Source organism: Diplodia seriata (assembly GCF_021436955.1).
Source record: "Diplodia seriata strain FDS-637 chromosome Unknown scaffold_6, whole genome shotgun sequence".
In the NCBI taxonomy this organism is placed as follows: Eukaryota; Fungi; Ascomycota; class Dothideomycetes; order Botryosphaeriales; family Botryosphaeriaceae; genus Diplodia; species Diplodia seriata.
Genome location: NW_027117313.1, coordinates 1,653,820 through 1,679,130, shown reverse-complemented (window position 1 = coordinate 1,679,130; position 25,311 = coordinate 1,653,820). Strand labels below are relative to the sequence as shown.

Genomic DNA, 25,311 nt, shown 5'->3' with positions numbered 1-25,311 from the left:
ATATCTTCTGGTGTACCAAGCCAGTTCACTGGCACGACACCATCATCAGGCTATCGCACTACCCCTTACAGTTCGACCTTTCCAGCTTTCGACACGCCTTTCTCATCCAATCCACCAAGCGAGCTGAATCCCTCGAGCGCACGCTTCAGCCACAACATAAACCCCTGGTCACCTGAAAACATGAGGCCGTGCAAGCAAAGCGACCACTATGTCTTGTCCCCCGACATCTCTGGATTATCTAGATCAGAACACATTCCTTCTTATTCGAACATCTTCTCCGATGCCTCCCCCAACCCATCTCCAACGACGACGGGCAACGCTCAACCCGCTCTGATGCTACGACCACTGTCCTCACAACCCGCCGGACTCAACAACCGCGAAACCCTCGTCCCGGCACCCCTCTGCCCATCCGCCCCGATCTCGCACTCCTCTGCCCCACCCGCCCCAACCCGGCCTCCCCCTGCACAACAACGCCTACTACCCACATCGCCGCCATCATCATTGGTTATTCCACCCAATACCTCCAACACCGACGGCGAAACAACGGCACCTCGTACCAGCAACGCAGCCTGTCCCCGGTGCAACCGCCCCTTCACCAGCAAGCCACGCGACTTCGGCCGCAACCTCCGACGGCACCTCTCGCTCGCCTGTCCGAACCGCGATGTCACCGACGTGCCTCGGCTGACGTGCTCGTTTGGCCTTTGCGGGAAGACGTTTGCCCGAGACTGCGCGAGGCGGGTGCATGAGAGGAAGCAGCACGGTTTCACCGTCAGGCTTCCGAGATCTATCGGAAGAGGAAGACGAGGTGGTGTGACTGTCGGTGCCGGGGGCACTGGTGTTGGTGGCATGAGGAGGACGGCGAGTGCGGTTTGAGGCTTGGTGCTGAGCAGGCCGGATAGGATCGTGTTTCATGGATGACTTATGTGTGTGATGGTTGATCTAATGACTCCTTTTCTTCTTTTGGGGTACTTTAATAGGACGTGGCTTGGAGAACGGGGTGGCAGTTGGTGGACAAATGGGGGACTAATCTGGCGGCCATATTTCACTTTCCTGCGCGGAGGCTCTGAGCGTCTGTTTCAAAATTCTTCGAATGTATATATTAGCAAAGATAGCTTAATTCTCCGTATTGTCTACAGACTCTGCAAGGTATTAGTCCTTTGCAACTATATGCAGGCAACCGGCTTTCTTATTCAAACTCCATTTACTTCCACAGTGTCTTGTATCGGCTCTCTAATACAAAGCTATCGACGTCACTTCCACTTCGAAGAGGATATCTAGTGCTGAGCGGTCCGCTTCTCAGCACGAATGGGCAGCCACCTACACCTCGCACACATCGCTCGTCACTTCCAGCATCGAAACGATGACGTCAATCTGTCAAAGTTCCTGGCATTCAGCCCATTGCGCCCCACAATCACCCGCGCCGCAGGAGATCACGCATAGCCGCCCGCCCCCACATTACTGCACAGCCATCGGCCCCGGGACCCCACGCGCCACAATCGTATTCAGCTGTGGCACAACATGCTCACGATCGTGAGAAAAAAAAGAAATTAAAATGAGGATGGGCTGTCCACACACTCCCTAAAGATTTTGTACATGTCCCTGCCACAACGGAAAACGCCTTGCAGCCTAGAAGCCTCGAAGCACAGCAGCCCGCGCCTGCCGCGCAGGTCTCGACAATCGTTCAGCTCCCCCCTCCCTCCTCCCTAATCCTCACATTCTCTCACCATAATCCATCCCTCCCCTGCACACTCTGCCCCCGTCCCCCCACCGCCGCATCCAGAACAATCCCCCTCTTCCTCCATTCCCGGTTTCACCACGGATAACGCCCCCGTATTATGCAACAGCCGCCCCACCTCCCCATCCCTCGCCCCCCCACCCCATCCAACAAACAGCCCGACCAACGGCGCCACCGAGTCCGCCGTGCTCCGCCTTCTTCGGCGGGCCCAGGCTGCTCACCGTGTCGAAGCCGCGGGGGGCGGGGCGAGAAGCAAATCGGCAAAGGCGGCCGTGCTCCGCGGCAGCGGCGGCGATGGTGGCGTTGGAGGTCACGTCGAGTAGTGAGGAGGGAGGGGACTTGATTATTTGGTGAAGCAAAACAAACGTCTTGGAAGCAAATTGGAGTGGCGGGAGAAACCAATTGCAGACTATCGCGCCGGTCTGATCCTCCGTGCTTGAAGTCATGTAATTCGTAATGTCAAAAGCCAAAAAGAACAGCCTTACACTGGGAAATTCCTACCGACCGAGGTCAGTCGAAAGCTCGAAAGGCCTACGCGAACTTGCCAACTCCCTCGGCTCTTCAGTCGCGTGAATTTCATGGGCCAGCGCTCCTCCGGTCATTTCCGGCACATGGCCTTGACCGTTGAGCTCATATCTTGATGCATCAGGGAACTCGGGATATCCCATGCCTTGATATCCCTCTGTGTTTCTGTTTCTGTCCTCCTCCTCCCGAGCCTTCTCTCTCGCCCTTTTCTTCTTGCGGAGGATGCAGAGGCATATGCCCAGTAGCAAGCCGACAGCCACTAGGCCGCCAACAACGGCGCCAGCAACGGTTCCCGCATCGCCGCTGTCGGTGTCCGCAGCTCCCGAGTCCCCAGAAGGAGGCGTCGCCGCCACCCTTGGAGAAAACATGGCGGCAACCACAGTCTCATCGAAGCCGCCCGCCGGCGCCGTCGCCGTCGCGCCGCCCTCCGCGCCGCCCCCGATCGCCCCGACGACAGCGTCGGGCACCCGGTACGCGGCGGCGTACGCGTCGAACACGGACCCCCACTTCATCGTCGACATGTCGAGCACGGCCACGCCTTTGGTCTCCCAGTCGCACGTCAGCGCGCTGGCGTTGATGGTGGTTTGTGTTTGTGTCTCGACGTCGTAGACGAACGCGTCGATTGTGCCGCCCACGGTCAGCATCTGGCGGTTGCCGACGAGGTGGCAGGTGTGGCCCCAGCGCGGGCTTTCGCCGCCGAAGACGCGGGTCCAGGTGAAGGAAGGGAGGGAGAGGATGTAGATGTCGTCGTAGAGGATGGGGCCGGTGGTGGTATTGGTGGGGTCGATGCCGCCGTACAGGTAGCTGTTTGCTGGAGTGTCAGCTCTAGTGCCGGACCGAAGTTGTGAAAGGGGATGGCGGTATACATGTTATGACTGGAGTTGTCCGGCGCTGAGGCGGCGACGATGCAAAAGTCGGAGCGGGGAGGTGGAATGTCGCCCGTGGCGGACTGTCGGTACCAGGTCGAATTGGCTGTAAAGTCGTCGCAGAGATGGACGTGATCGAACGTGATCTGTACCAATGGTCACTTGAGGCTCTTGGATCGTGTCAATCTCACTCACCACTTCTGTTTGGTTCTCGTTGCGCTGTAGTCCTCCAATGGCAATGAGTGCACCGTTCGACCCAATGGCGTCAATGAATTGCAGCCCCCCTGCAACTCGAGGGTCGCCAAGGGTGGCAGTGGAGAGGTTTTTGGAGCTGGTATCGACCGTATTGAGGACAATCATGCCCCCAAGGAACTCCGTAGTGTTGCCCATTGATGCCTCTGAGACAGCGGAAGAGCCAGCATCTATTTGTCCGTTGAGGTAAAATGACAAACCATGCGTTGGCGCTTCAGCTGAAGATCCTCGGTTCGGCCGGAGTGGACTACCCTTTGTAACATCATACTGGTCCCACACACGGGCAGAGGTATCGTAGCTCCACAGTGAGTAGGTATTGGACGCCGGGCTATCCTGTTCCCCGAACGAGGCGTTACCAAGGAACGTGGTTCCTCCGTATGTGTATATCTTTGACTGGTTTCTCGGCCCTTCAAAAAGTGCTCCTCGAACAAGACTTGGAGGGTAAGACCCTGTCTCTTCGTTTGCGGCCTTCTGGAGTGCTTGGATAGTGATGTTGGTTTTCCAGTCCCAGTTGTCTCTCATGTCAATACGCAGCAGCTTCTGGTCTTCAAATGTTAGTTTGTTGCACAAATCAGCCTTTCGAAACACACTTACTATACCCTAGTATCTTTCCTTCATTGTAGTAAAACGTCTCCACTCCCCCGTCGATAAAAAGGAAGCCGTCCTTTAACGTTGCTTTTACATGACCGTTAGATGGCAGTTGTACCTCTGGAATGACTTTGTTCTACCTACACTGATGGTGCCATCGTGCGCAGTGGTCAGCGACGGGGTCGACGGATAGTCCACTTGAAGTGCGGGCCAGCAAGAGAACCACAAATAAAGGGTAAACTAAGCATGCAGCCATGTCTCGTGACTTGATGGAAACATGCAGCTGCGGAGGACGCAAGAGTTCTAAAAAACTCTGAACACTGTTCCACGGCTTTGTCTTATGGGCTGGATTGAGCGCTCGAGCTTTGCGGATCCAGGCTGCTGCGAGCAGGTTTGCAGAAAGAACAAGGCTCGAGGCTGTTCTGAGGCTTGGCCATGATAATATGTTGCTTTTCTTGGGACGCATATGTTCAGCTGTGGCTTTTGGGCGTGTTCCACAAGTGTCCAAGGCTGGCAAGGCAGCCAAAAACCCCGTTGCCTTATCCGCCGACCAACACGAATCCGTCCACTAACACCTGGTTGCCAAGGGTTGAATGCATAATTTTCCTGCACCATGGCTGCCACGTTGTGTAGTCATACACGAATTGGGGTAAGGATCGGGATCCACGCGTCCTGCTGACTGTTGAGCAGGGAGCAGTTCAACGTGGGAGATTCACAGCCATGTGGGATATATATAGGCTACTGGTCTTCTTTGTTCGACAGAATTTGTGGCGTATATGTAAGGAACATGGGGGCAGACCAAGCCTGCCCCACTCCCTACAGTCAGTCGCGGCTGGTGTAGTCGAGGCGTTGGTCGAAGATGCCGGGTTGCGCCGTGGCAGCCGTCCGCGGACAGACGACCAGCTTGTCGCTGAACCGTGGGTGCAGCTCCCAGAGCTGTTGAAGGAAGACGTACCGCAGCTGCAGCAGGTAGATGTCGAGCATGCGGAAGATCGGGTCCAGACCTCATCTGTGAGGTAACAGCGGCATAGGCCGAATTCGACAAGCCGGTGACGGTGAGCATCCAGAAATTGGCAGAGGACTGGAACGGTCAGGAGGGCGTTGAACAAGTGGAGGGAGTTCGGTAAGGTGCGGGGAACTCTGTCGAAAAATCTGCGGGGAAGACGTTGTTGGCAGGAGCGATTGGCAGGGGGGTATTTGACAGCTTCTTCCGCTCAGCGATACGGACACCTCCTCACCACGGACCCGCGCCATCAACGTTGTCGCCGGACGTGGCAAGCTAAAGTGATTTCATCTGAGATACAAGGTACCGAAAGCTCCTGCTTGTCGTGAGCCCGGCTGGAGTGATCCTGGGATCCGCCGGATCGTACCGGTCTTTGCCAAAAGAAATGGCCAAGTTCACTCTCCGGAGGTTTTCGAAGCACGTACCCAACTGCGTGAGGACGAGTTCGGGGAGATGGAGACTCCATATTCCGGCCTGATGGAAATCCGGGAGCCTCGCAATCGACAGTTCTGCGCTCGTCTTGTGATTTCTTCCCATCGCCGGCCTCTTCAATACTCAATCACTTTTCCGCGGATCTGTTCCTCCGATCCTCACTAACAGGAGTATACCACGGCTCCACATCACATCCTCTTCTTCCAATCCCACCCATTCCTCGACGCCTTCGCTGCCATCAACGTCAACGTACCGGCCATCATCGCCGCCCCGGAAAACAGCTGCGCATACAGATACCCGCCGTCGCGCCTCTGTATCAACGCGCCCGCAATCGGCGGCCCGGTCAAGCAGGCGAACGACACGACCGAGAAGCACATGCCCGTCCTCACGCCCATCTTCTCCATGTCGGTCGTCAGGCTCGCGCAGGCGGCCGGGAACAAGCTCTGGATGCCGCCGCCGAAGAAGCCGTACACGACGCAGAACGCGTACAGCCCGCCCAGCGAGCCGACGGCGATCCAGCAGAAGAACAGCACGCCCGCGCAAAAGACGGCCGGCACGAGCGTGTTGACCGGGCCCAGCCGGTCCGCGACCCAGCCGCACCCCAGCCGCGCGGGCACCCCGACGGCGTTCATGACGAGCAGCAGCGTCAGCGCCGTCGCGTCCGACGCGCGCAGCACGTCGCGCGCGTACGACCCGACGTAGAAGTAGGCGAAGAAGACGGCCCACAGGTTCAGGAACATGCCGGCGCAGAAGAGCGAGTAGGCCGGCTCCGCGAACGCCGCCCACTCGACGAGGGGCCGTTTAATGTTCTTCGCCGCCGACCGCACGCGCACCCGCGCGACGGCACAGAAGACGCACGCGTTGAAGAGCACGACGAAGCCCATGACGCGCACCGTCCAGCCGAAGCCGACGCGGGCCAGCAGCTGGCGGGCGACGAGCGGGAAGGCGACGCCGCCGGTGGCGCCGCCCGTGGCCATGACGCCGATGGCCAGGCTGCGGCGGGCGGCGAAGTAGGTGGCGACGAGCGCGACGGCGGGGCAAAAGACGAGGCCGTCGCCGAGCCCCTTGCACACGCCCTGCGCGAGGAAGAGGTGCCAATACCGCGTCGACACGGACGTGGCGAAGACGCCGGCGACCTGCAGCGCGAAGCCGGCGGCGGTGACGGCGCGGAAGTGGCCTGCGTCGAGGGCGCGCCCGGAGAAGGTGCCGACGAGGTAGATGAGCAGGATCTGGACGGAGCCGATCCAGCTTATGGCTGACGGGGCGACGTCGAAGGTGGCGGTGTAGTAGGACTGGAAGAGCCCGAAGGAGGAAATATAGCCCTGGGATCGTGCGCGTGAGCTGCGGGTTGTGCTCTTTTCGCGGAGGATCTGGGAGATGCTTACCCAGCAATTAAAGATGACCAAGTGCGCGACTGCGACTTGTGACCATGCTTTGAAGCCGCCGTCGGGCGCGGGAGGCGGGGCGGTTGAGGGAACATTGCTGGGGGTTGGGTTTATGACGACGTCTCGGTCTTGCTTGTATTCGCTGCTCAAGGACCCCTGTGGTAGCGTGGTCGCTTCAACGTATCGTTCTGACATGGGAAGGTGCAAAGGCTCAGGATATGCCAATATCGCGGTTCAGGATCGCTGGGATATGGCATTGTTTTCAATTTCCGGGTCTCGGAGGGTATTAGTAGCTCCGTATGGGGGACGGGAGGATTGATGTACCAAGGCCATGGGAAATAAAGTGTAGTGTTGATGGTTGTCGTGAGACTACCCCGCCGCCCTGCGGGAGCCGGCTATTTAATTGACCAATCACCTCAACCACCTGACCAATCACTTCAATCACCGAAGTGGGGAGATGCGGGACATTTGTGCCGGTTTCGGCCAGCTCCGCCCCTGCTTACAATATGACCAATTCTACGTAAGGTGCTCTATATATGTAAAAGTGTGCTTCTCCGCGGATCGTGACTGTGCCCCGATACAAGCCAACCTCTTCTTCGCTAACATGGAACCTTTCAGTTAGCAAGGGTTTTGGTAGGTTACACATGGTTTCCTGTCCACTGAACCCAAAAGGCAACGGTAGAATGTTGGTCATCACCTACTGGTGTGAGGGTGGGCTCTGGTCATACATACATACATGATCACAGCAATACGCTGTAGGGGGTTTCACGCATTCGAGTGAGCGAAAGTCACGCTGAACTCACAATGGCGTGGTGGTCGGTATGCTCAAACACCAAACAATGCATCTCACGGACACTCCAAAGCGGCAAAACTCACTTCAACGCCTTCTTGTCATTTGACGAGCTAGAAACCCGGGTGTTGAGTCCTCATGTGCCGCTTGAAATTGTCTTCTCGAAGAAACGGCTCAGTGGTCCGTTTACATCCAGCGACTGTGCAGTGAAACCCTTTGAAACCCTGTACCTTTTCCGGATGCCTTTGCCCAATGTGCCGGTCTCGGTCCTTCCTCAGCTGAAACCTTCTGGGGCAGTTTTCAACTGTGCATCCAAAAGGTCTGGTATGGGACTTCTCGTGCCGCCTGCAGTAAGGGTCAACAACTGGACACGCTTGAATAAGTGAAAGAATCAACGGCTTACGTGAGGTCTCCTTTCTTCTCGAATGTTCGGGAACACAAAGGACAATACCAGATTAAGTCAGAGCTCTGAGCCTGCTGCGGAACTTGCGGAGCAAGGTCTTGAGTGGTTGAAGATGATTTTTGTGGTGGTTGTGGTGAAAGATTGGTAGTCTCCTCAACAGGGACGAATGATGCGGAAACATATGCCTTGGGGTGTGTGAAGTCAACGTGGGGATCCTGCAGGGGGCGAGGATCTGGAGCTTCAGCGGAAGTTTGATCTGGGTCAAAATTTCGCCGGTCCAAGAAAAACGGGTCGATGCCGTGTTCGTGTTGGTGTCGATGTTCAGATGAATCAGCGAAGTTTCTAGATGTCACTTGTCGCTGTCAAACTCCTGGATCTTGAGAGTTGACACAGGAACCTCAACGATGACCGACAAGAAACACCCAAGGCCAAGGATGAAAGAAAAGGCAGAACAACGGAAAGAGTGACACGATCAACGGGCCCGCGTTGACTCTGCACCGAAAAGAAAATGAAACGAAGACGCCTGGAGTCTGCCTTTTAACTGCTGAAGCGACCTCGCTTACGTTGTGGAGCAAACTGCATGATTGGCCGGATAACGAGGGTAGGCCTCACAGGAAGCTGACGAAGCACCTGACTTGGCTTGCAGCAATTTCGGAACATTCAGATCGGAGAAACAACCAAGCGGTAACAAGGTCATTGCTATTGGCGTTTCTACCCTTTCACACTTTCTACTCAAAGCATAGCGCAGCTTGGATGCAGCGATCGAAGATGATGCTCGGAGTGATTGGGTGTGGTGCTATTTCCACGGGGTAGGCCTCACAGCAATGCGAGGTCTGTGCTTTATCCAATGAGAACAATTCAGGGACAGGAGAGCTTTTTTTACTATCAGAGATGGCGAAACATAAATAGTACAAGCTGTTGCAAGAAAATGTGATTGAAGTCCTCTGTTCCCAACCGGGCCCCATTCTTCCAGCTTGCCTGACCTCGAGAGTACACTGATCTTGTACTTTTCAAGATGACTACCCTCTTCTGCTGTTCAGACAGCCAGCCTTACCGGCCTAGAACCCTCAGCCATGAGCGGAAGTTCACCACCTTCCTGAAGTGGGCTGCATTTCCCAGGGAGACAACGGCACAGTCTCCAGGAGAGCAAGGCGACAAGCTCGCAAGCCTCGGCTATCCTCACGTTATCCAAATGGTCACACAAGTCAACTTCGGTCCTCTTGAGGGCAAGCGGTACTTCGCTGCCGCCGGAAGGGAAGAAGACGAGGAAGCGTTTGTTGAAGTCACCGAGTCGGACCTCATTGCAGCAAACTACAAGAAGCTTAATGCGTAAGTACCGTCAAATGTCTGATCAGAATGCTCACAATGCTAAAAACATTTCAAAGGTACAAAAACTTTAAGTGCTCGAGCCACAACAAGTTTTTCGAAGTCAACGTTTACGAGAAGGACCCTGTCAACGCCCACCATTGGCGTCTGAATATCGCTCGGCCTGGCAGTGAGATCGATTTGTAGGAAGCTGCGAGACAACGCTCGTTTTATCAGGGTACGCGAGAAGAAATCTTTGAAGACAAATTGAACCATGGATTTCGGTGCTTTCAACAAGTTCCATCCATATGCGCTTGCGTGTTTTATCTTTGTTTCTCGGTAAACACGTGTAATCAACACTCGTTTGGGCTCTGACATGTCACGAGATAGAGTGAAAGAGATTCGCTGCCAGGCATACACAACAGTCAGTGGCTGATGCCGATCGTGCTACATCGAGAGCGTGGCTGGCCAATGAAGTGCAAGCCCGCCTCACCCCCATCTTTTCAGCAGCAGCGCACGCAGCAGCGACTGCAGGAAGCTGAGAAGTTGGCCCCCAGGAGCTGAGCGGGGAATGCTTACATGGCTGCGCGCTGATGTCTTCGTGCTGCGCTTTCTAGCTTAGAAGTGACGGCCCGGAGTGCACTTCTCTGTGTTGATAAAGGGACGCTCCTCCCGGAAGCCGCCTGAGTCCCGATTGCTCTTTTGATCGCCCAAGGACCCTTCTGCAGCACCACTTTGTGCGAGGCTGGCCGTCCCAAAAATGAGCCTCGCGCAAAACTCGTCTAAAGCCCAGGCACTGTATCCGATACTATCCCTCCCACAAAGACGAAGTTTTGGACTGACGCGGACTACAGATGATTTAGCTTAGGCTCTTGAGATGAATCACACTTCATGGCACAGCCTCACTTGCGCCTCACGATAGCGCAATTTACTTCCGTTCGACGCAAGGCAGGATCTCTTGAGTCTCAGTTTCGTGGACCCGCCGCGAACCTCCACCCCTCCTTTCGCCACTCCACCAATGCAAGGCTGACACCTACAAACCGTCCCGTCATGATACCTCGGTGTGGAAACCATGGCGGAAGCAGCATTGCGGCTACCCAGATGTCACACAACGCTTGATAATACCAGATTGCGGCATGCCGTTGCTGCTATTTGGTTCGTAGTCAAACATCGGGAGGCTTTATTCTCTTGGAAGAACATCTCGGTCGCAGGCTGACGTGGCCCAGGGGAGGCACCTGTCTGCGCCACCATCTGCACTATCAGTCCCTATGCTTAATATGCTGTACACTGACAGCGAATCGGTACAGTGGCAGAGTAGCTTCGGGACTCGAAGCAGGTCAGGCGTCGACAGGGGACATGCGCAGAGTCCGCTCAACAATATCTCGCAGTTGCGCAAATCCGCCTCTTGTGCATCGCCAACAGTATCCTGGCTCCCGGGGGACTCGATCACAGCTTCGGGCAAGCAAGAAACAGGCGCGGTGAGGTGGCAATGGAGTCCCGCCGTCTCGTCGTCCGTCGTTGCTTCGGAAAGCCCGGCGGCTCTATCGTGCTGTTTTGCTTTCTATAAAGCCTCACCTTTCTCTTGTTGCTATCGTGCAGCTTCAGCACACTGGTACTGCCATCTCCTTTGCAGCTCGGATTTGATTCCACTCTTCGTCCAGAACTACTTCATCCTCTGCTCGAACCATCATGTATGGTGGTAACGACGGTCATTGCTTCCACTTTGACCGCCAGACAAAGCTCAAGTTGGTACAGGTCATCTCCTGCCGGGTCCACATTGCTGATATGACGTCAACTGACAGAGGGATGCCAATAGTGATTGCCTGGTCCAAGAACGGCAGTTTTATGATCAGCTTCAACCGGAAACGCAAGTCTCCCACCACCGATTGTCATACAGCCGTACCGGAGTTTCACGCAGAATTACCCACCGACAATTTTTCGACGCCTTTTGGAGGTGTACACGAAAGCAGTCTCGAGCAACAGCGTGTCGATACTGAGAGACAGAATTGTGGAAGGAACAAAGCGTCGAAGATCCTCCATAAGCTATTTCGGCCGAACAATCACAAGAGTGTCATGTCTGAACCCGTAGCTGGGCTTTCTGTCGCCGACGCCCATATGGAGGAGAAGGACTACTATCACTACAACATGCCAGAGCAACCCCCTCAGGAGCTCGACGCTTCTGGTTTTTCGGAAATCTACGAGCTATACCCATCACCCCTTGAGCTCATGGGTCTTCCATTGTACCTAGAAATGGACTCGAACCAACAACCCCTGCCAGGTCATTATGGTTTCCCGGCTTGTGAGCTGGACGTACCTCATGATGCTGTCATTCAGCCCGCGACCGCTCTTCAGAGAATGCCCGCGCCAACTCTACCGGTCGATCGTCCCTCGAGCGTGATGATTCGTCCAAGTCCTCGCCATCCACCCACGCGCAAGAGAGGTGTTTCTCTTACAGTCGACATAACGTCGCCCAATCGTCCCTCTCTGTCACAGTCTCAACAGAATGATCAATCTACCTCCATTCTATCAGCATCACCGTATAGTGGCAGTCAAAGCTCAGGGTCAGACTTCTCCAATGGCTGCTTTTCTCAAGGCTTAACTACCCCAGCAACGCCAGCACTGTCAAGTGCCAGGGATTCCGGATACCATAGCGCGACAACTCCATTCTGCAATCCGCTCTTCTATCAAGCCATGTCTCCGGACAGCCGCAGACCCGAACATAGTGCACTCGCACCCCATATGGTGGAAACCGACATTCTCACCTGTCCCAATCACGGATACCCAACGGTGGATTGCCCACGTCTGGGACTCATTTCCGAATGCAGCGAGAGCAACACCGAAAACAACAATAACAACAACAACTACAACTACAACTACAACAGCAAGGATCAAATCTCGCCCGGTTCGAAAGTCTGTCCGGCCTGCGGCAAAACCTTCAGTGGCAATCATCACAATGCCCAAAGCAACCTGACGAGGCATCGCAGGCGCCACTGCTCTCAGGGTGCCAGGAAGAAGATACAGTGTCGCGTCGGAGGTTGCAACTCCCTCTTTGCCCGAACGGATGGGAGGAATAAACATGAAGAAAGGGACCACGGTCACTTTTCCCCTAGGCGTGGGACGTCTTCTGGTGGGTTTACAAGTGCATGAATAGGCACGCACGAGATTGTAGTCCCCATCTCATTTCATTTCCTTCCACCATCTAAGCAGGCTTATTTTCTTACTTTTTCTGGTATCTCACCAACTCTTAATTTCTTTTTTTCTTTCTGGCTGGTTCGGGGTTGCCTCTTTATAATATTTTCCATCATCTCCCATTTCATTTCTTTGCGCTTCTTTGACTCTGGGAGTCTGAGGCCTTTCCCCCCGTATCTAGGCAAAGCATGGAATGACTCACGTTGACTGTGTAATCCGGTGTGCGGTGATGCGCAAGTGCGCCAAAGACATAAAGTACTTAGCCCCTGAATGTGAGCCTTTTTCTGACAAGGTTGTGCATGCGACTGATCGCTAAGTAAGCATTGCCCAGTTGGTTTCCTCGGCGGGGGGATGAGGCTCCGAGAGTGATTCCCGCGTTGTGTCATGCCGCGTGCTCTCGGCCACGCTACACAGCCCCCTTCCCAGCCTCGTGACTGTCGTACAATGCAATAAAACCCGCATATGGTTCCGATAACGTGGTAGTATGAGTCCTGGAGACCGGTCCTGATGCTGGTTTCTACCCCGCAGAACCTCCGGGTGAGTCCGGGCTTTGTGTCACAACCCGGTTCAGCATGCCCGCAAGGAATGTGGATACTTCGGGTCGCACGAGAAAAAAAGAAGAAAACAGAGTTCACATGCTGGACGAGACCATGCAATGAAGATTCAAAATCAACCCGAGTGACATTTCAAGGAAGCCCAAAACCTTTGACTCCGTTTCCCAGTCCCCATCTCTCTCGTCAACATAAAGGGGTATATGGACAATCGTAGCTCCGTCATGACAGCCCTCTTTCCCTCGAACAAACAACGATCTCCCGCGCTGCACTACTCGGAAAACCCCCTGCGTATTCTCGACAGCTCCCTTTCGATCGTGCCTTCCCTGTTGAGTCCCTCATACAACGCCCACGCAGCCAGCGTCTTCGAATCCCGGGCGCCTCTCCTCCAGATCTCCTCGTAGTCGCAGATGACCAGCTTGATCATCTCCTGATGCGTGCGCTCGCCCGTCAACCGGCCCTTCAGATCCTCAATCTCCTGGCGATCCAGCTCCTTCTCCCACGCGAACAGCGGGATGAACTCGTCCAGGTTGGCGGGGCTGGGATACAGGCCGTCGCGCACGCGGTCCGGGGTGTCGGTCCCGCCGAGGGCGAGCGCGGTGAGGTTGATGAGCTCGTCCTTCTGGATGCTGAAGCCCGTCTCCTCCTTGATCTCCTCGAGCACCTTGCCCCGCACCTCGGGCGAGTCGTCCAGCATGCCGGCCGGGATCTCGAGGAAGGCGAGGCTGCCGGCGCCGATGCGCGGCTGCTCCGTCATGATCACGTAGCGCTCGTTGCGCGAGTCGCGTGGGCGCAGGATCATCAGCATCGCCACGCTGCCGCCGCGTAGGAAGACGACCCGGTCGAGGGCGGCCGGCTCCTGGTGGTTGCCGGGCTTCTGGCTCAGCGCGCGCTGCTCGTCCTTGCGGCGCAGCTTGGCCTCGACGGTCATGAAGCCGATGCGCGGGCCGAAGAAGGTGACGGAGTGGACGAGGATCTCGGTAAGCTTCCACGGGTTGTCGAAGAAGGTGTGGCTGGAGTGCACCTGCTCGGCCAGGTTCTCCCCGAGGCGTGCGGTCCATTCTTTGAAGGCGGTGAAGTTGAGGGCGCTCTCCTTTGTCAGGCCGTCTTTTACTGCGTCGTGGCGGAGGTGGACGTCGACGGGCGGATCCCAGCCGGGTAGTTGGAAGGTGGTCATTTCCGAGGTTGGTTGCTCTCCGGCCATCTGGGGGGTTGTAACAGTCACAGTCGGAGGGGCAAGAGAGAGAGCGGCCTTTTTGATCGTGTAGTAAGGCTGAGCGTGCAGGGCGTAGCGGGGCTGTGCAACTGGAAGTACCTAGGCAGCAAGGCACAGCACGTGAGGGTGATTGGTTCTTCTGGGAAGAAGGCGTCGGGTCATGTGCAGGCTGAATAGCTACAGCGAGGCGTCGGGTCTGTACAGTCGAGGTGGGGGATGTCAGCGTGCTTCAGGTGCGGCTGACGAGGGGTCACGCCGCGAGACGAAGCGAGTCGCAGTTTGTTTCTGGCGCTGTGCAACTAACTCCGCCGCAACAACTCATGGCCAATTGCGCCCCGCCAACGACGATGCGCGTCCGACCCCACCTTTTCCCTGCAGCCCTGGAGCCGCCCCGGTATAAAGACGTTGCGAAGCCAAGCTGAAGCCTGCAGCCCGTCCCATCCCCTCCACTCCAATGCAACATGCTCTGCAGAATATGCGCATGCATGCTTCGCGGAGGCATCGGGCAGCAATGGAACGGCACATACGATCTTACCTTCAAGCATCACACCAGGACCGAGACGCTGCGGAGATCTCGAGAAGCAGGCTGCTCCATATGCATTGCACTCGCCAATGAGCTGCGCTACAACACCGATCTTCTCGAGGACCAGGACATCTGCATCGATGCAAGCATCTCCGAACTCAAGGGTGGCCAGTGGGGAGATGGCGGCGAATATCGCCTGGATTTTATGCTGGAGAAGAAGCGCACAAGGACCTTTGTGCTGCGACCCACAGGCGAGTGCAACCCCTTCACCCCGGGCCAACCCATCTAATTCTCCGTCGAGCGCAGATACACAGGATTTCAACCTGAGAACACCGAGATCCTATCATACCTCGTCAGATGAGGTCTTCGAGCTGGCCCACAATTGGATCTCCAAGTGCAAGTGTGCCGATTCATGGAACAAGGTCGAATCCAAATGGTACCCAACACGCCTCCTAGACATCCAGCAGCTCCGATCCGCAAAGGGCGTCAAGATCGGCGAAAAGTTTTCCTTCCTGTCGCAGAACTCCGACCTCCAGCACACCAGAATCAAGCTCGTCGAAGAGGACCATGCAACCCTCAGCGCCAAAAAGTTCAACAGATTCGTCACCTTGAGCCACTGCTGGGGGAGACCCAGAAGCGTGCAAGGCCAGCTCAAACTCACCAGCCGGACAGAAGAAAAGTTCAAGACCGAAGGCATCGAACTACGCTCCTTCACCAAGAGCTTCCGCGACGCAATCCTATTTGCCTGCCGTCTCGAGAAAGTCGGCTACATCTGGATTGACTCCATATGCATCAAGCAGCCGAGTTCGCTTCCGGGAGATGACCCGAAAGACGCCGAAAAGGACTGGCTCGAGCAGTCTCGCGTCATGGGTGACATCTATTGCAACTCATTCCTCAACATATCTGCCACCGCTGCTTTGGATGGTGACAAGGGACTGTTCTTCCCTCGCCAGCCCGATCATCTGTGGGAAGACGAGATCAACTTGAACCTTGCCGGGCTTCCAGGCCATCGGGGCGGATCCAAGGGATATTTCTCAACCGGGCTGAACGATGGCGACGGAGGGGCCCCCAAGGATATGGAGAGCCAAGGGGACTATCTGAGGCGGTGCACTATCATCGATGTTGCTTTCTGGGAAAACTTGGTCGACAACGCTCCCGTCAACAAGCGAGCATGGGTATTGCAAGAGAGACTAATGGCTCCGCGGGTGCTGCATTTTTGCGCCAACCAAATTGCCTGGGAGTGCTCGGAGACTGATCGAACAGAAGGCCATTCGGAAGGAGTTCCACGGTACAAGGTCAAGCTCGGAGAGATCGTCAAAGAGGGTAGGCTCAAGAGCTTGGACCCAAACGAGGACGGCCTTGCCCTCCGCGAGATTCGTCTGAAGGGATTTGAAGACCCTGACAAGGGAGTAGAAAACCTTTACGTCTATGAGCTCTGGAAGCGTATCGTGGAGGTCTACTCGAGAACCAGGTTGTCCATGTCGAGAGACAAGCTCATCGCGCTGTCCGGCATCGCGAAGTTGATCCGCGACAGTCACCTCAAGGACGTGGAATACGTCGCCGGCATGTGGAATCAGCACCTCGAGAGCCAGCTTCTGTGGCGAGTTGAACCGGTGTTCAAAGATGGCATCTTTGAGAACCATGCAACGCGCGACCCGACGCGTGCTCCGTCCTTTTCCTGGGCGGCGCTTGATGTCCCTCAAGGCATTGTTTACGGGGAGGCCACAGATTACAAAGACAAAAACGGCAATACAGACGAGGTCCTCTTCAAGGTTAAAGATTTCCGGCTGCCACACAGGGACAAGACCGGAGATTCATACCAGTTCGGATTGATCAGCAATGAAAACAACGAGGGGCGTATCGACCTCGAAGTGAACTACCTTCGCAAAATCAAACTTCGAAGGCTTGAGCTTCCCCGGGGGGTTCCTTACGGCTGGTGGCTGGACGAAGATGCTTCGGGTGGGCTCTTTGATCCCACGGGAAGACGCGAGCATACCAACGTTTATCTCGATGCCCCAGATTCCGATGTCGATATCTTCTCAGAGACAGCAGACCTGTACTGCATGCCTGCGGCGTTTGGAGAGCGGACTGTCAAGAAGACGTCGCGATACCTAATGTGTCTTCTGCTGCAGAGGCTGGGAAATGGCCAAGACTTCAAGCGAATCGGACTGACCAAACTCTCGAACTACGCCGATGCGAAAGGGCAAGACGAGCTCCTTGCAGAGAATGAGAGGAGAAAACAAACCATACACATTAGATGAGTCGAACGTCTCAAAACCTCGTTTACAATATTGCGTCTGCAAACCTTCCTTCACCAAAGTCCCCCGTGCTGTCTCCACAATGTGGTGTCTTGACTGAACAAACAAAACGTATACAACATGTATACACGACGAGCCTTCAGGCCCTCAAACTTTCGTGCCAAGGCCGCATTTCATACTTCCCGACGAGCATCCATTAATCGTCTTGCGGTTTTTGACCGTAGACAATGTATCTAAAGAAAACATTGTTAGCCGAGATGGTCGCATTGCATGCGGTAGGTCGTGGTGCTGCTTACAGGGTGTAGTAAGCGTGGATCTTGTTGCTCTTGATCTCCTCGGCGACTTTCGCATTGAAGACCTGCACCTCCTCGAGCGTCCAGTCCAGGACCGAGGTCAGCAGGCGGTAGGAGAAGGCCTCCATGCCGTCGAGATACTGCAGCGTGTTGATGGTTCCGGCCTCTTTCTGCAATTCGGAGATCAGTCAGTTCAGATTTTCCAACGTTTACACGACGACGAGGCGTACCATCTTCTTGTCCTTGGGCCACGTGCCGATGGGGAGTTTGTACGTGTGGACGTGGATGTTGGTGAAGCCCACGTCCTTGAGCAAGCCCTCAAACAGTGGCCCGGTCGACAGCACCTTGCCCATCTTGGTGATGCCTTTCTCGATGGTGGTGAAGTACCGGTTGAGGTACGAGTCCGACTTGAGAGTGCCATCGTCGGATCTGAACTGGGCATCATACCCTTGAAGCCTGAGAAGAGAGATAAGCGGGGGGTTTCTGTGGGGGTGCTCGAGTGGTGTACATACTCGACCCAGCCCCCTGGCTTGGTACTGGCGAACATGTTGGAGACGAGCGCGGGCCAATCCGAAATGGCGCCATCAAGGTACCGACAAAAGATCAAGTCGAACGGCTCCGTGTGGTTCCACGGTGCTTCGAGGTCATCCACTTCAAACTTGACGTTGGGCGGCTGCGCATCCGGGCTTGAGTCGGCGGTTTCAGAAGTGGTTGACAGGGCAGATACGTACCACCCATGCTGGCTGCTCCGGGCTGAGATCGTTTCCGAGAATCTTCGAATTGTTAGCATACCGGTTTTCCGGGGTGTGTACTCTAGAGAAGCCTTACTTCCGCGTTGGGGTACTTGTCGCCTGGCTCGAGTTGTCAGTTCAGCAGCAAAAAGGCATAGTAGTGGGTTTGCTCGCACCCATTTCGATCGACCAGATCCCCTGTCAAGAGTCAACATATACGTGGTCAATAGCTAACGGCAATAAGCTCTCACAGTTCCGCAGCCGGCATCCAAAACACACTTCAGGTCCTCCTCTTTGATGGGCGCGAAGCAGGACTTTCCATCGGTGAGAATTGTTATGAGGTGGTGCATCAAGTCAAGGCGGTCTTGCTCGTTCTGCGAGGGATTGTTAGGAAGCCCGTCACATGAGTAAATTTGTTGTACTGCTGACCTCGTCGTTGGGCATGAAATAGGAACCATCCTTATAGGCATGGTACCGACGACCGTGTTCGACCGGGTATGCAGTCACGCTGGACGTCAAGGACTGAGTGAACGCAGAGCTGATTTTGTCAGCAAGATCTCACAAAGTTCTCGGAGAAGCGCAAGCCTACAGCTGATCGTCAACGGTTCCAACGGCAGAGTCCGAGTCGAGCTGTCAACATCGCCAGGTCAGATCAGAGTCGTGGCATGAATCGCGCTCTCTCCCAGGGGAATGGTAGCGAAGGGTGACGAATTTTCGTCTCCCACAGTCGATCGGTACGTACGCCTGGGTCGACCTCGATGTCCTGCAGGCCCTCTGCCTGCACAGTGGTCTGTGTCTCTGGGTTACACATGTCGCTCTAGAATGTTCCAGGCTCGTGGATGCTGGATTGATGTCGCAAAGTGCTGAAGAAAGCGGAATCGTCACAACCCCGCTTTAGCTGACATGCGGGCCGGGGCGGGCCAGCCTTTTAAACCATGGGGCCATGCGGGTTATTACCGACAATATGGGCGGCCTAAGCAGACCAGACGGGCAGGTCGTGCGGCGTCGGCGTGGCACAGCGACGATCACGGGTGACCGTTGGACTGAGCGACCTGTGGTCGTCTCCACAGACCCCACTGTTTCGGAGAGAGTGGACAGCTTCTTGGATCTTTCTGCATGCTTTCGTATGAAGCGAGCAAGTCTGACGATTGAAGAGAGGGTACGACCATGGTTTGCAAGAAGTAGCAACGCCGATGCTTCACCTCTCGGATAGGAGCATGGTTTCAGGTTCTTCTCGCTTCGCTTCACATTTCCTGATGCGAGCATATAACCGCATGCCATAAGGTGGCTTCTACATCTCTGTTAACATACAAATAACAGGCTGTCTAAAACTCCGTAAGCAAAACCCCTATCCAACACGCCACACAACCTGTAACTCCAACAACTCCAAACACCCACCCCCATCACCTACTTACCTACAGCTACACCCTCCCCTTCCCCTTTCCCTTCAACGCCCTCTCCCACGCCCTCAACACCACCACCTCCCCAACCTCCTCACACCCCCCCTCCTCCCCCTCCCTCACCCCAGTCCTCCCCGAAACCGCCCACACCCCCTCCGCCCACCGCGCCGCCTCGACCCCCCTCCTCACCGCGCCCCTCACGGCCGCCCTCACGCTCCTGCACACGCCCAAGCCGGGATACGCCAGCGCCCCGACAACACCCGCCCCCGTCTTCATGCCGAGACTCACCACCCCTTTCCCCAGCCCGGCCGCGACGCCCGCGGCGCCCCTTTCGCGCTTCCCCCGCCACGTCTCGACGAAGATGTCGCCGACGCCCTCGGCGACGCCGTGGCCGAGCGTGCGGCACGCGACGGCGAATCCGGAGCGGATGTCTGTGACGTGGCCGTACTGCCCGTAGGAGTAGGGTGTGAGTGTGGGTGTGGGGGTGGAGGTGTTGTTGTTGCTGTAGTGGCGCGGCACCGCGCGCATGCCTTCGGCTGCTGCGAGCGGGATCTCGACGAGCACGCCGCGCGCGCCGGTTAGGAAGAATTTGCCGAGGGAGGCGGCGGATGCGGCGGCCATGGCGCCGGCGGTGTTGGTGTTGTTGTCGTTGTGGTGGTGGTTCGTTTTGGTGAGTTGTTGCTGCTGTTGCTGCTGCTGGTTGTAGGAGGGCGGTGGTGGTGATTGGGATTTGGTGTCGGGGGTGGGTTGTGACGGAGGAGGTGATGTTGATGATTGCGCATCGGAGTTTTCGGACGGGCTTGTTGTTAAGCTGGGAGGTGCGGGGGCGGTGGTGGGGCGGTGGTTCGTGGAGGTGCTGGAAATGCTTCGCACGGAGAGCGTGGATGGACGGAGTGTGTCGAAGCTGGTTGTGGAGGATGTTTTGGAGTCGTGGATGGAGGCTGTGGAGGACGCGGCTGCAGGGTGAGCGCTGGAAGAGCGGGAGCGAGAGCGCTTGTACGCTTTGATCGGCTTCAGGAATACGCCGCTGGCTGCGTCTGCCATCCCGGCTGCTGTGGAGACGGACGCTGAACCGACGGCTGTGACCGGATCCCACCGACGGTTGTCGATGTAGATGGGTTTTGTCTGAAGTCTGAATCCTGTTGGTCAGCGCTGTTTTGGGGATGGACGGAGACCCTACCGCCCTTACTCACATCTTGAGATTCTTGCGAGATAGCTTTCCCTTGTCTGACAAGATAACGGCGGCCTCTTTCGACAGCTTTATCCTCGTCTTTCCCTCTTTGAGCTTCCACACAGCCGGTCGATCGGGCATCACATCACAGGCCAAGTCTTTGGGCAAGTGCGTGTAGAACGACTGTACTGCAGCTTTCACTCCCGACTCTTGCTTCATCTGATCGGCAATCTGTTGAGCATTAATGAGTGCTTGCTGTGTCAAGCAAAACTCTATAGCTTCCGCCAGGTTCTCGGGATTCAGCCGTCGGTAAGGTATAGGTTCCGGTCCAGCACCATTCGCTGCGACCATGTGGCCCCAGAATGGTTGACTGTAACATTAGCTTTCCCTCTTCTTCTCAGCGGAAGAAAGAAAGACTTACTCTCCGAAAAACGGTACGATAGTGGTAGGCTTCCCGTTAAGCAGGCCACACGCTGTTGTCCCCGCCCCTCCGTGGTGAACGACGGCGGCAACATGCTTGAAGAGCCATTCATGAGGGCAGTCTCCCAGATAAAAGATGCTTGGATCAGAAGAGAATTCCTCGCCGAGTTTGCTCCATCCTCGTGATACTATGGCTCGTACTCCCGTGGCTTTGACGGCATTTACAATGGTCGCTGTGGTCTGCGCGGGGTCTTCGATGACAATGCTCCCGAATCCGATGTAGACTGGCGGCGCTCCCGCGTCAAGAAACTCGGCGAGGTCGGGCGGAGGCTTGTAATCCGGTGGATCGCGGAAGAAGAATCCGCATACGTCTTTGCAATGTCAGCATGCGAGCGCAGAAGAAGGGGTTCGAAGTGCACTTGCCTATATGTGCCGGCCAGTCTGAGGGCTTCGCAACCAATGCGGGAGACCAACAGTACGTAAACGGGATGTTTAATGTTTCGGCCAGGCGCGGACCTTCCATGGCGGGCACTGCTTCCAGCTGCAAAGTATGTCTTCTCCAGCGATTGATAATGTCGCCCAAGCTACGAGTGTCAGACCTGTCTTCACTCTTGTCACTAGAGGTACATACCCTTGCCATGTCAGGAACTCAACTATCCCGTAGGATACATAATTCGCAATTTTCCTGTCTGTGCCCGAGGAATACTTGAGGTTCGCAAGCGGGTGAGGAAAGGCACGGGTGCTACTCCATGGCATGGTGAACATCAGGTGCAGCGGCACCCCCAATGCCTGCGCGCAATGGATATGAGCAAAGCTTGGGGGGTTGGCGATGATGGCATCGGCAACAAAGGGCGCATTCGAACGAGTGTCTGGCTCAATGCACGACTTCCAGCATCCCTCCAACATCTCAGCAATGATTTGCCGCTTGCGCGTGACTTCGCCGGCGCGAAGGCTTTCCAGGTTCGGAATCAAACCGGGGTTCTTGACGATGAATGCCATCAGCTCGGCAGGGTCACCTCCGATGGGGTAAAATTCCAGCCCCGACGACCGCACAAAGTCCTCAAACACATCATGCGTTGCCAGCCGTACGCGATGACCGTGGTACTTTTGTAATTCTGTTCCCAGTGCAACGAACGGCTGCACATCCCCCCTGCTTCCAACTACTTGTATGACAATGTTGAGCTTGACGTCGCACGGACGGGCAGGCAATACCGTCGGCTGTTCGAAGTCGTCATCACCGGTTCCTCTGGGCATAAGACTCGCCAGCGTCCTACCCAGCTTGGAGTCGACATGGATGGTAACTCGGCCATCGTCTATTTAATCATGAGTATGGGCGGTCCTGCGGTTCTGATGGGGTTGGCCTACCTGTTACATGGGTGCTGTCGAGCACGAGGTCTCCAGGAGCCACCACCTCGCTGTACGGAGGCGGGCTACTCATGTCTGCATCATTGCTGTTCGTCATTGGGAAGGAGGTAAATTGCTCCCTCAGAATTCCAGGGCTTAGGGGGATATTTAAAAGTCCGTGGCCCCGACAGCTAGTGGTTCACTAATGCTCTTCTCGATTTTACGTATTCGCAGCAATTTACGTATTGTGATACGAGCCCTAGGCCGACGCCCAATTAAAGGCCAACCGTCGGCCTGATCACCGCTCCTCCCCAAGTCTTCAAATTTTCTTCCTCTGCTTTCAGTCTATTCTACTAGTCTTCTGAGAATAATAGTTTATTTTTGGCCGCCACCGAGCCCTTTAAAGCGAAGCTCGACCAGCCCACCTCTCGGCTCCTGCGGCCATCTACTTCAAACCCTCTCTCCACCACAAGCGTAGCGACCTCACTTCAACACTCTGTTAGTACAGTCGCAAACTCAGACCGCTGCCCAAGTCCAAGACCTAACAGCCCAGTGTACCAGTCGAGCCCTCCAACCGAGCAGTCCCCAAAACCTCCACCATCGGCAATCACCACCACCATCTACCACAACCCCTCGCCCTCGCCCTCGATCCAACCACCACCACCCCCAATGGCACGCTCATCCTCATCCTCATCCCGCACAGCCGTCGCCACCGCCACCCCCGCGGCAATCACGACCAAACTCGACCAATACTGGGAGCCCTCCGGCCTCCACGGCCTCATCGCTCGCACCGCGCTGCGCACCTCTCAATTCCTCCTCGCCGTCATCACCGCGGGCCTGTACGGCGCAGACCTGTCACACTACAACAAAACATCTTCCCACCACACGGCCGCCGCCCCAACGAACTGGATATACGCCGAGGTGGTCGCGGCGCTGTCGGCGCTGACGTGCGCGTACCACTGCTTCGCGACGGCGCGGGTCGTCGCGTGGTGGTGCGTGTGGGACGGCGTGGTGGCGGTGCTGTGGGCGGCGCTGTTCGGCGTGTTCGCGTCGACGTTTATCGGGAGTGGTAGGGGGAGGGAGGCGGCGGCGGACGACGAGTGGGATCTGACGACGGACGTGCGGCGGATGCGGGCGGCCGTGGTGTTTGATTGCGTCTGCATGGTGCTGTGGCTGTGCTCGGCCCTCATGGGGTGCATGTGGTGCTGCCGCGCGAGGCGGGTGACGCGGAGGACGGACAAGTTGTTGGCCGGGAGCGAGAGCGAGGCCGAGGATGTGGAGATGGGGCGGCGGCATGAGCAGCGTGGGGTCGAGGGGAAAGCGGCGGTATGACTGAGGAGGCGTGGGTGCAACTTCTGACGTTCCCATTTTTGTTCGTGCGTTTTCGCGCTTTTCCATCGTTGGAGGACGCTATGGGTGTTTCGTCGCTCTTTTTTGTGTTGTGGATTGCTTGATGGTTCAACGTTACGGTGTTATGGTTTCGAGGTTGTTCGCTGGCACGATGTTCTATACGAAGGTTTTCTCTGCATGTAGCTTTTTTCCACGCCGCGGACACGTCATCTAGCCACTTGGTATAGTTTATTGATCTGATCTCTCTAAAGGATATCTGCGAACGTTCCAAAAGCCTTATGGAAGTTTGATCCGTGAGACTTGTGGCACTGTAACGAAGTGATGGTCTATGTCGGAGGACAGGACCGGGTGACGCATGCTCTCAACCCGGTATTCTCTCGGACCGAGAAGTAGCGAAAGCGGCTACATGTATATCTATAGCGTGATAATAGCCGGCCAAAAACGGGCAAGGCTTCAGCTTAGCCGGTTGGTTTGTCAGTGCGCACTCAAGCACCAGCCAGAACATCTCGCTAGCGTCTTATTTTAGTAATATGCGGAGTAAGCACGTGGATTACTATTCATATATTATACGCATTGCGCAAGAGAATGTCTTGTATACTTGGTCATTGTTGTTTACGTCCATGACTGAGCCCCGGCAACTTTCGAGAACGATGAAGGAAAAGAATGGATACTGAGAAACCGTCAGAAGGAAATGATAGTAAAAGCTTACTGGAGATCCTTAATCTCGGTCAAGCACCGGCGGAATTACTAGACATGTAAAGACCGTGCAGTGTCTCCTCGTGGTACTTCCGTCCATCTGTCCGAGAAAATGATGACTCGCACCCCTCAAAACGACATGGGAACTTGTCCATGGTTCGCATCTGACAATGATAGATCCGGTGTCTCCTTAGGTTGCGCAAGTACTGGTGCCGTCCGCCGCTAAAAGTGGCTCCGCAGTCGGGGCATCGGTTTGGGGAAGCCGTGAGTCTGGTCTTCTTTGCTTTTCCAACACGCCGCTTCTGGCACATGCCGTCTAGCCTCTGACTGTTCACATGAGGACACAGGATATTGTTATGGCGTATCGGGTGGTGGATGGGCCCGCATTCTGTTGGAATGATGATGTCGGCGGGTGAATCTGGATCGAACAAGGCATGTCCGAGCGGGAAATCTGCCCCGTAGGAATATGGACCTCCATCAATATCAAGATCCGGGGCTGCTGGAGTAGACAGGAATTGCGCTGAGGACGGATGGCTCGTGAACGTGAATGATGCGCTTGGGGTGCCGTTGAATGTCGATGTTGACAGATTTGGAGGCCATTGGTTGTATTGTGGCAATTGTAGTGCCGCGCAGTCGTGAAGCTGGAAATTGCCAACTGCTACTGGTAGACCTCCATTAGATGCGGCCTCCGAAGTGAAAGTCGACATTGGGCGTGACTGGCAGAATCCCAGCGGGGGCGACATAGACATCTCATCTGAGATCGCGGTTGTCTCCTCATTAAGGCTGTAAGCGTCACCTGGATCAAGATCTGTAGAATAGGCAGCCTCCAATGCAAAGGTTGGGTCCGCCGCTATCTCATATCCAAGATTGTTGTCCAGTCTCTGC

General features: G+C 55.7%; 7 protein-coding genes across 7 annotated transcripts; 2 read left to right on the top strand and 5 right to left on the bottom strand.

Moving 5' to 3' along the window:
• Window positions 1-2,232: 2,232 nt before the first annotated feature.
• SLS55_006412 (uncharacterized protein) lies at window positions 2,233-3,516 on the bottom strand (the record flags this gene model as incomplete). Its single annotated transcript, XM_066777842.1, has 3 exons — window positions 2,233-3,064; window positions 3,220-3,272; window positions 3,322-3,516. 3 exons carry the CDS (start codon window positions 3,514-3,516, stop codon window positions 2,233-2,235), a joined length of 1,080 nt encoding a protein of 359 aa, XP_066631937.1.
• A 2,073-nt stretch (window positions 3,517-5,589) lies between these two features.
• SLS55_006411 (uncharacterized protein) lies at window positions 5,590-6,981 on the bottom strand (the record flags this gene model as incomplete). The annotated part of the gene is made up of 1 exon (XM_066777841.1): window positions 5,590-6,981. One exon carries the CDS (start codon window positions 6,979-6,981, stop codon window positions 5,590-5,592), a length of 1,392 nt encoding a protein of 463 aa, XP_066631936.1.
• Window positions 6,982-8,994: 2,013 nt separating this feature from the next.
• SLS55_006410 (uncharacterized protein) lies at window positions 8,995-9,491 on the top strand (the record flags this gene model as incomplete). Its single annotated transcript, XM_066777840.1, has 2 exons — window positions 8,995-9,308; window positions 9,365-9,491. The coding sequence occupies 2 exons, from the start codon at window positions 8,995-8,997 to the stop codon at window positions 9,489-9,491; spliced, it is 441 nt and encodes a 146-aa protein (XP_066631935.1).
• A 3,804-nt stretch (window positions 9,492-13,295) lies between these two features.
• On the bottom strand, window positions 13,296-14,228 carry SLS55_006409 (uncharacterized protein; the record flags this gene model as incomplete). Its single annotated transcript, XM_066777839.1, has 1 exon — window positions 13,296-14,228. One exon carries the CDS (start codon window positions 14,226-14,228, stop codon window positions 13,296-13,298), a length of 933 nt encoding a protein of 310 aa, XP_066631934.1.
• A 473-nt stretch (window positions 14,229-14,701) lies between these two features.
• Window positions 14,702-17,024, top strand: SLS55_006408 (uncharacterized protein; the record flags this gene model as incomplete). Its single annotated transcript, XM_066777838.1, has 2 exons — window positions 14,702-14,927; window positions 15,070-17,024. 2 exons carry the CDS (start codon window positions 14,702-14,704, stop codon window positions 17,022-17,024), a joined length of 2,181 nt encoding a protein of 726 aa, XP_066631933.1.
• A 193-nt stretch (window positions 17,025-17,217) lies between these two features.
• On the bottom strand, window positions 17,218-20,066 carry SLS55_006407 (uncharacterized protein; the record flags this gene model as incomplete). The annotated part of the gene is made up of 9 exons (XM_066777837.1): window positions 17,218-17,254; window positions 17,318-17,484; window positions 17,545-17,770; window positions 17,827-17,987; window positions 18,046-18,087; window positions 18,143-18,165; window positions 18,222-18,243; window positions 18,297-18,419; window positions 19,734-20,066. 9 exons carry the CDS (start codon window positions 20,064-20,066, stop codon window positions 17,218-17,220), a joined length of 1,134 nt encoding a protein of 377 aa, XP_066631932.1.
• A 568-nt stretch (window positions 20,067-20,634) lies between these two features.
• On the bottom strand, window positions 20,635-22,498 carry SLS55_006406 (uncharacterized protein; the record flags this gene model as incomplete). The annotated part of the gene is made up of 5 exons (XM_066777836.1): window positions 20,635-20,986; window positions 21,038-21,407; window positions 21,553-21,620; window positions 21,668-22,349; window positions 22,402-22,498. 5 exons carry the CDS (start codon window positions 22,496-22,498, stop codon window positions 20,635-20,637), a joined length of 1,569 nt encoding a protein of 522 aa, XP_066631931.1.
• Between the last annotated feature and the right edge of the window lie 2,813 nt (window positions 22,499-25,311).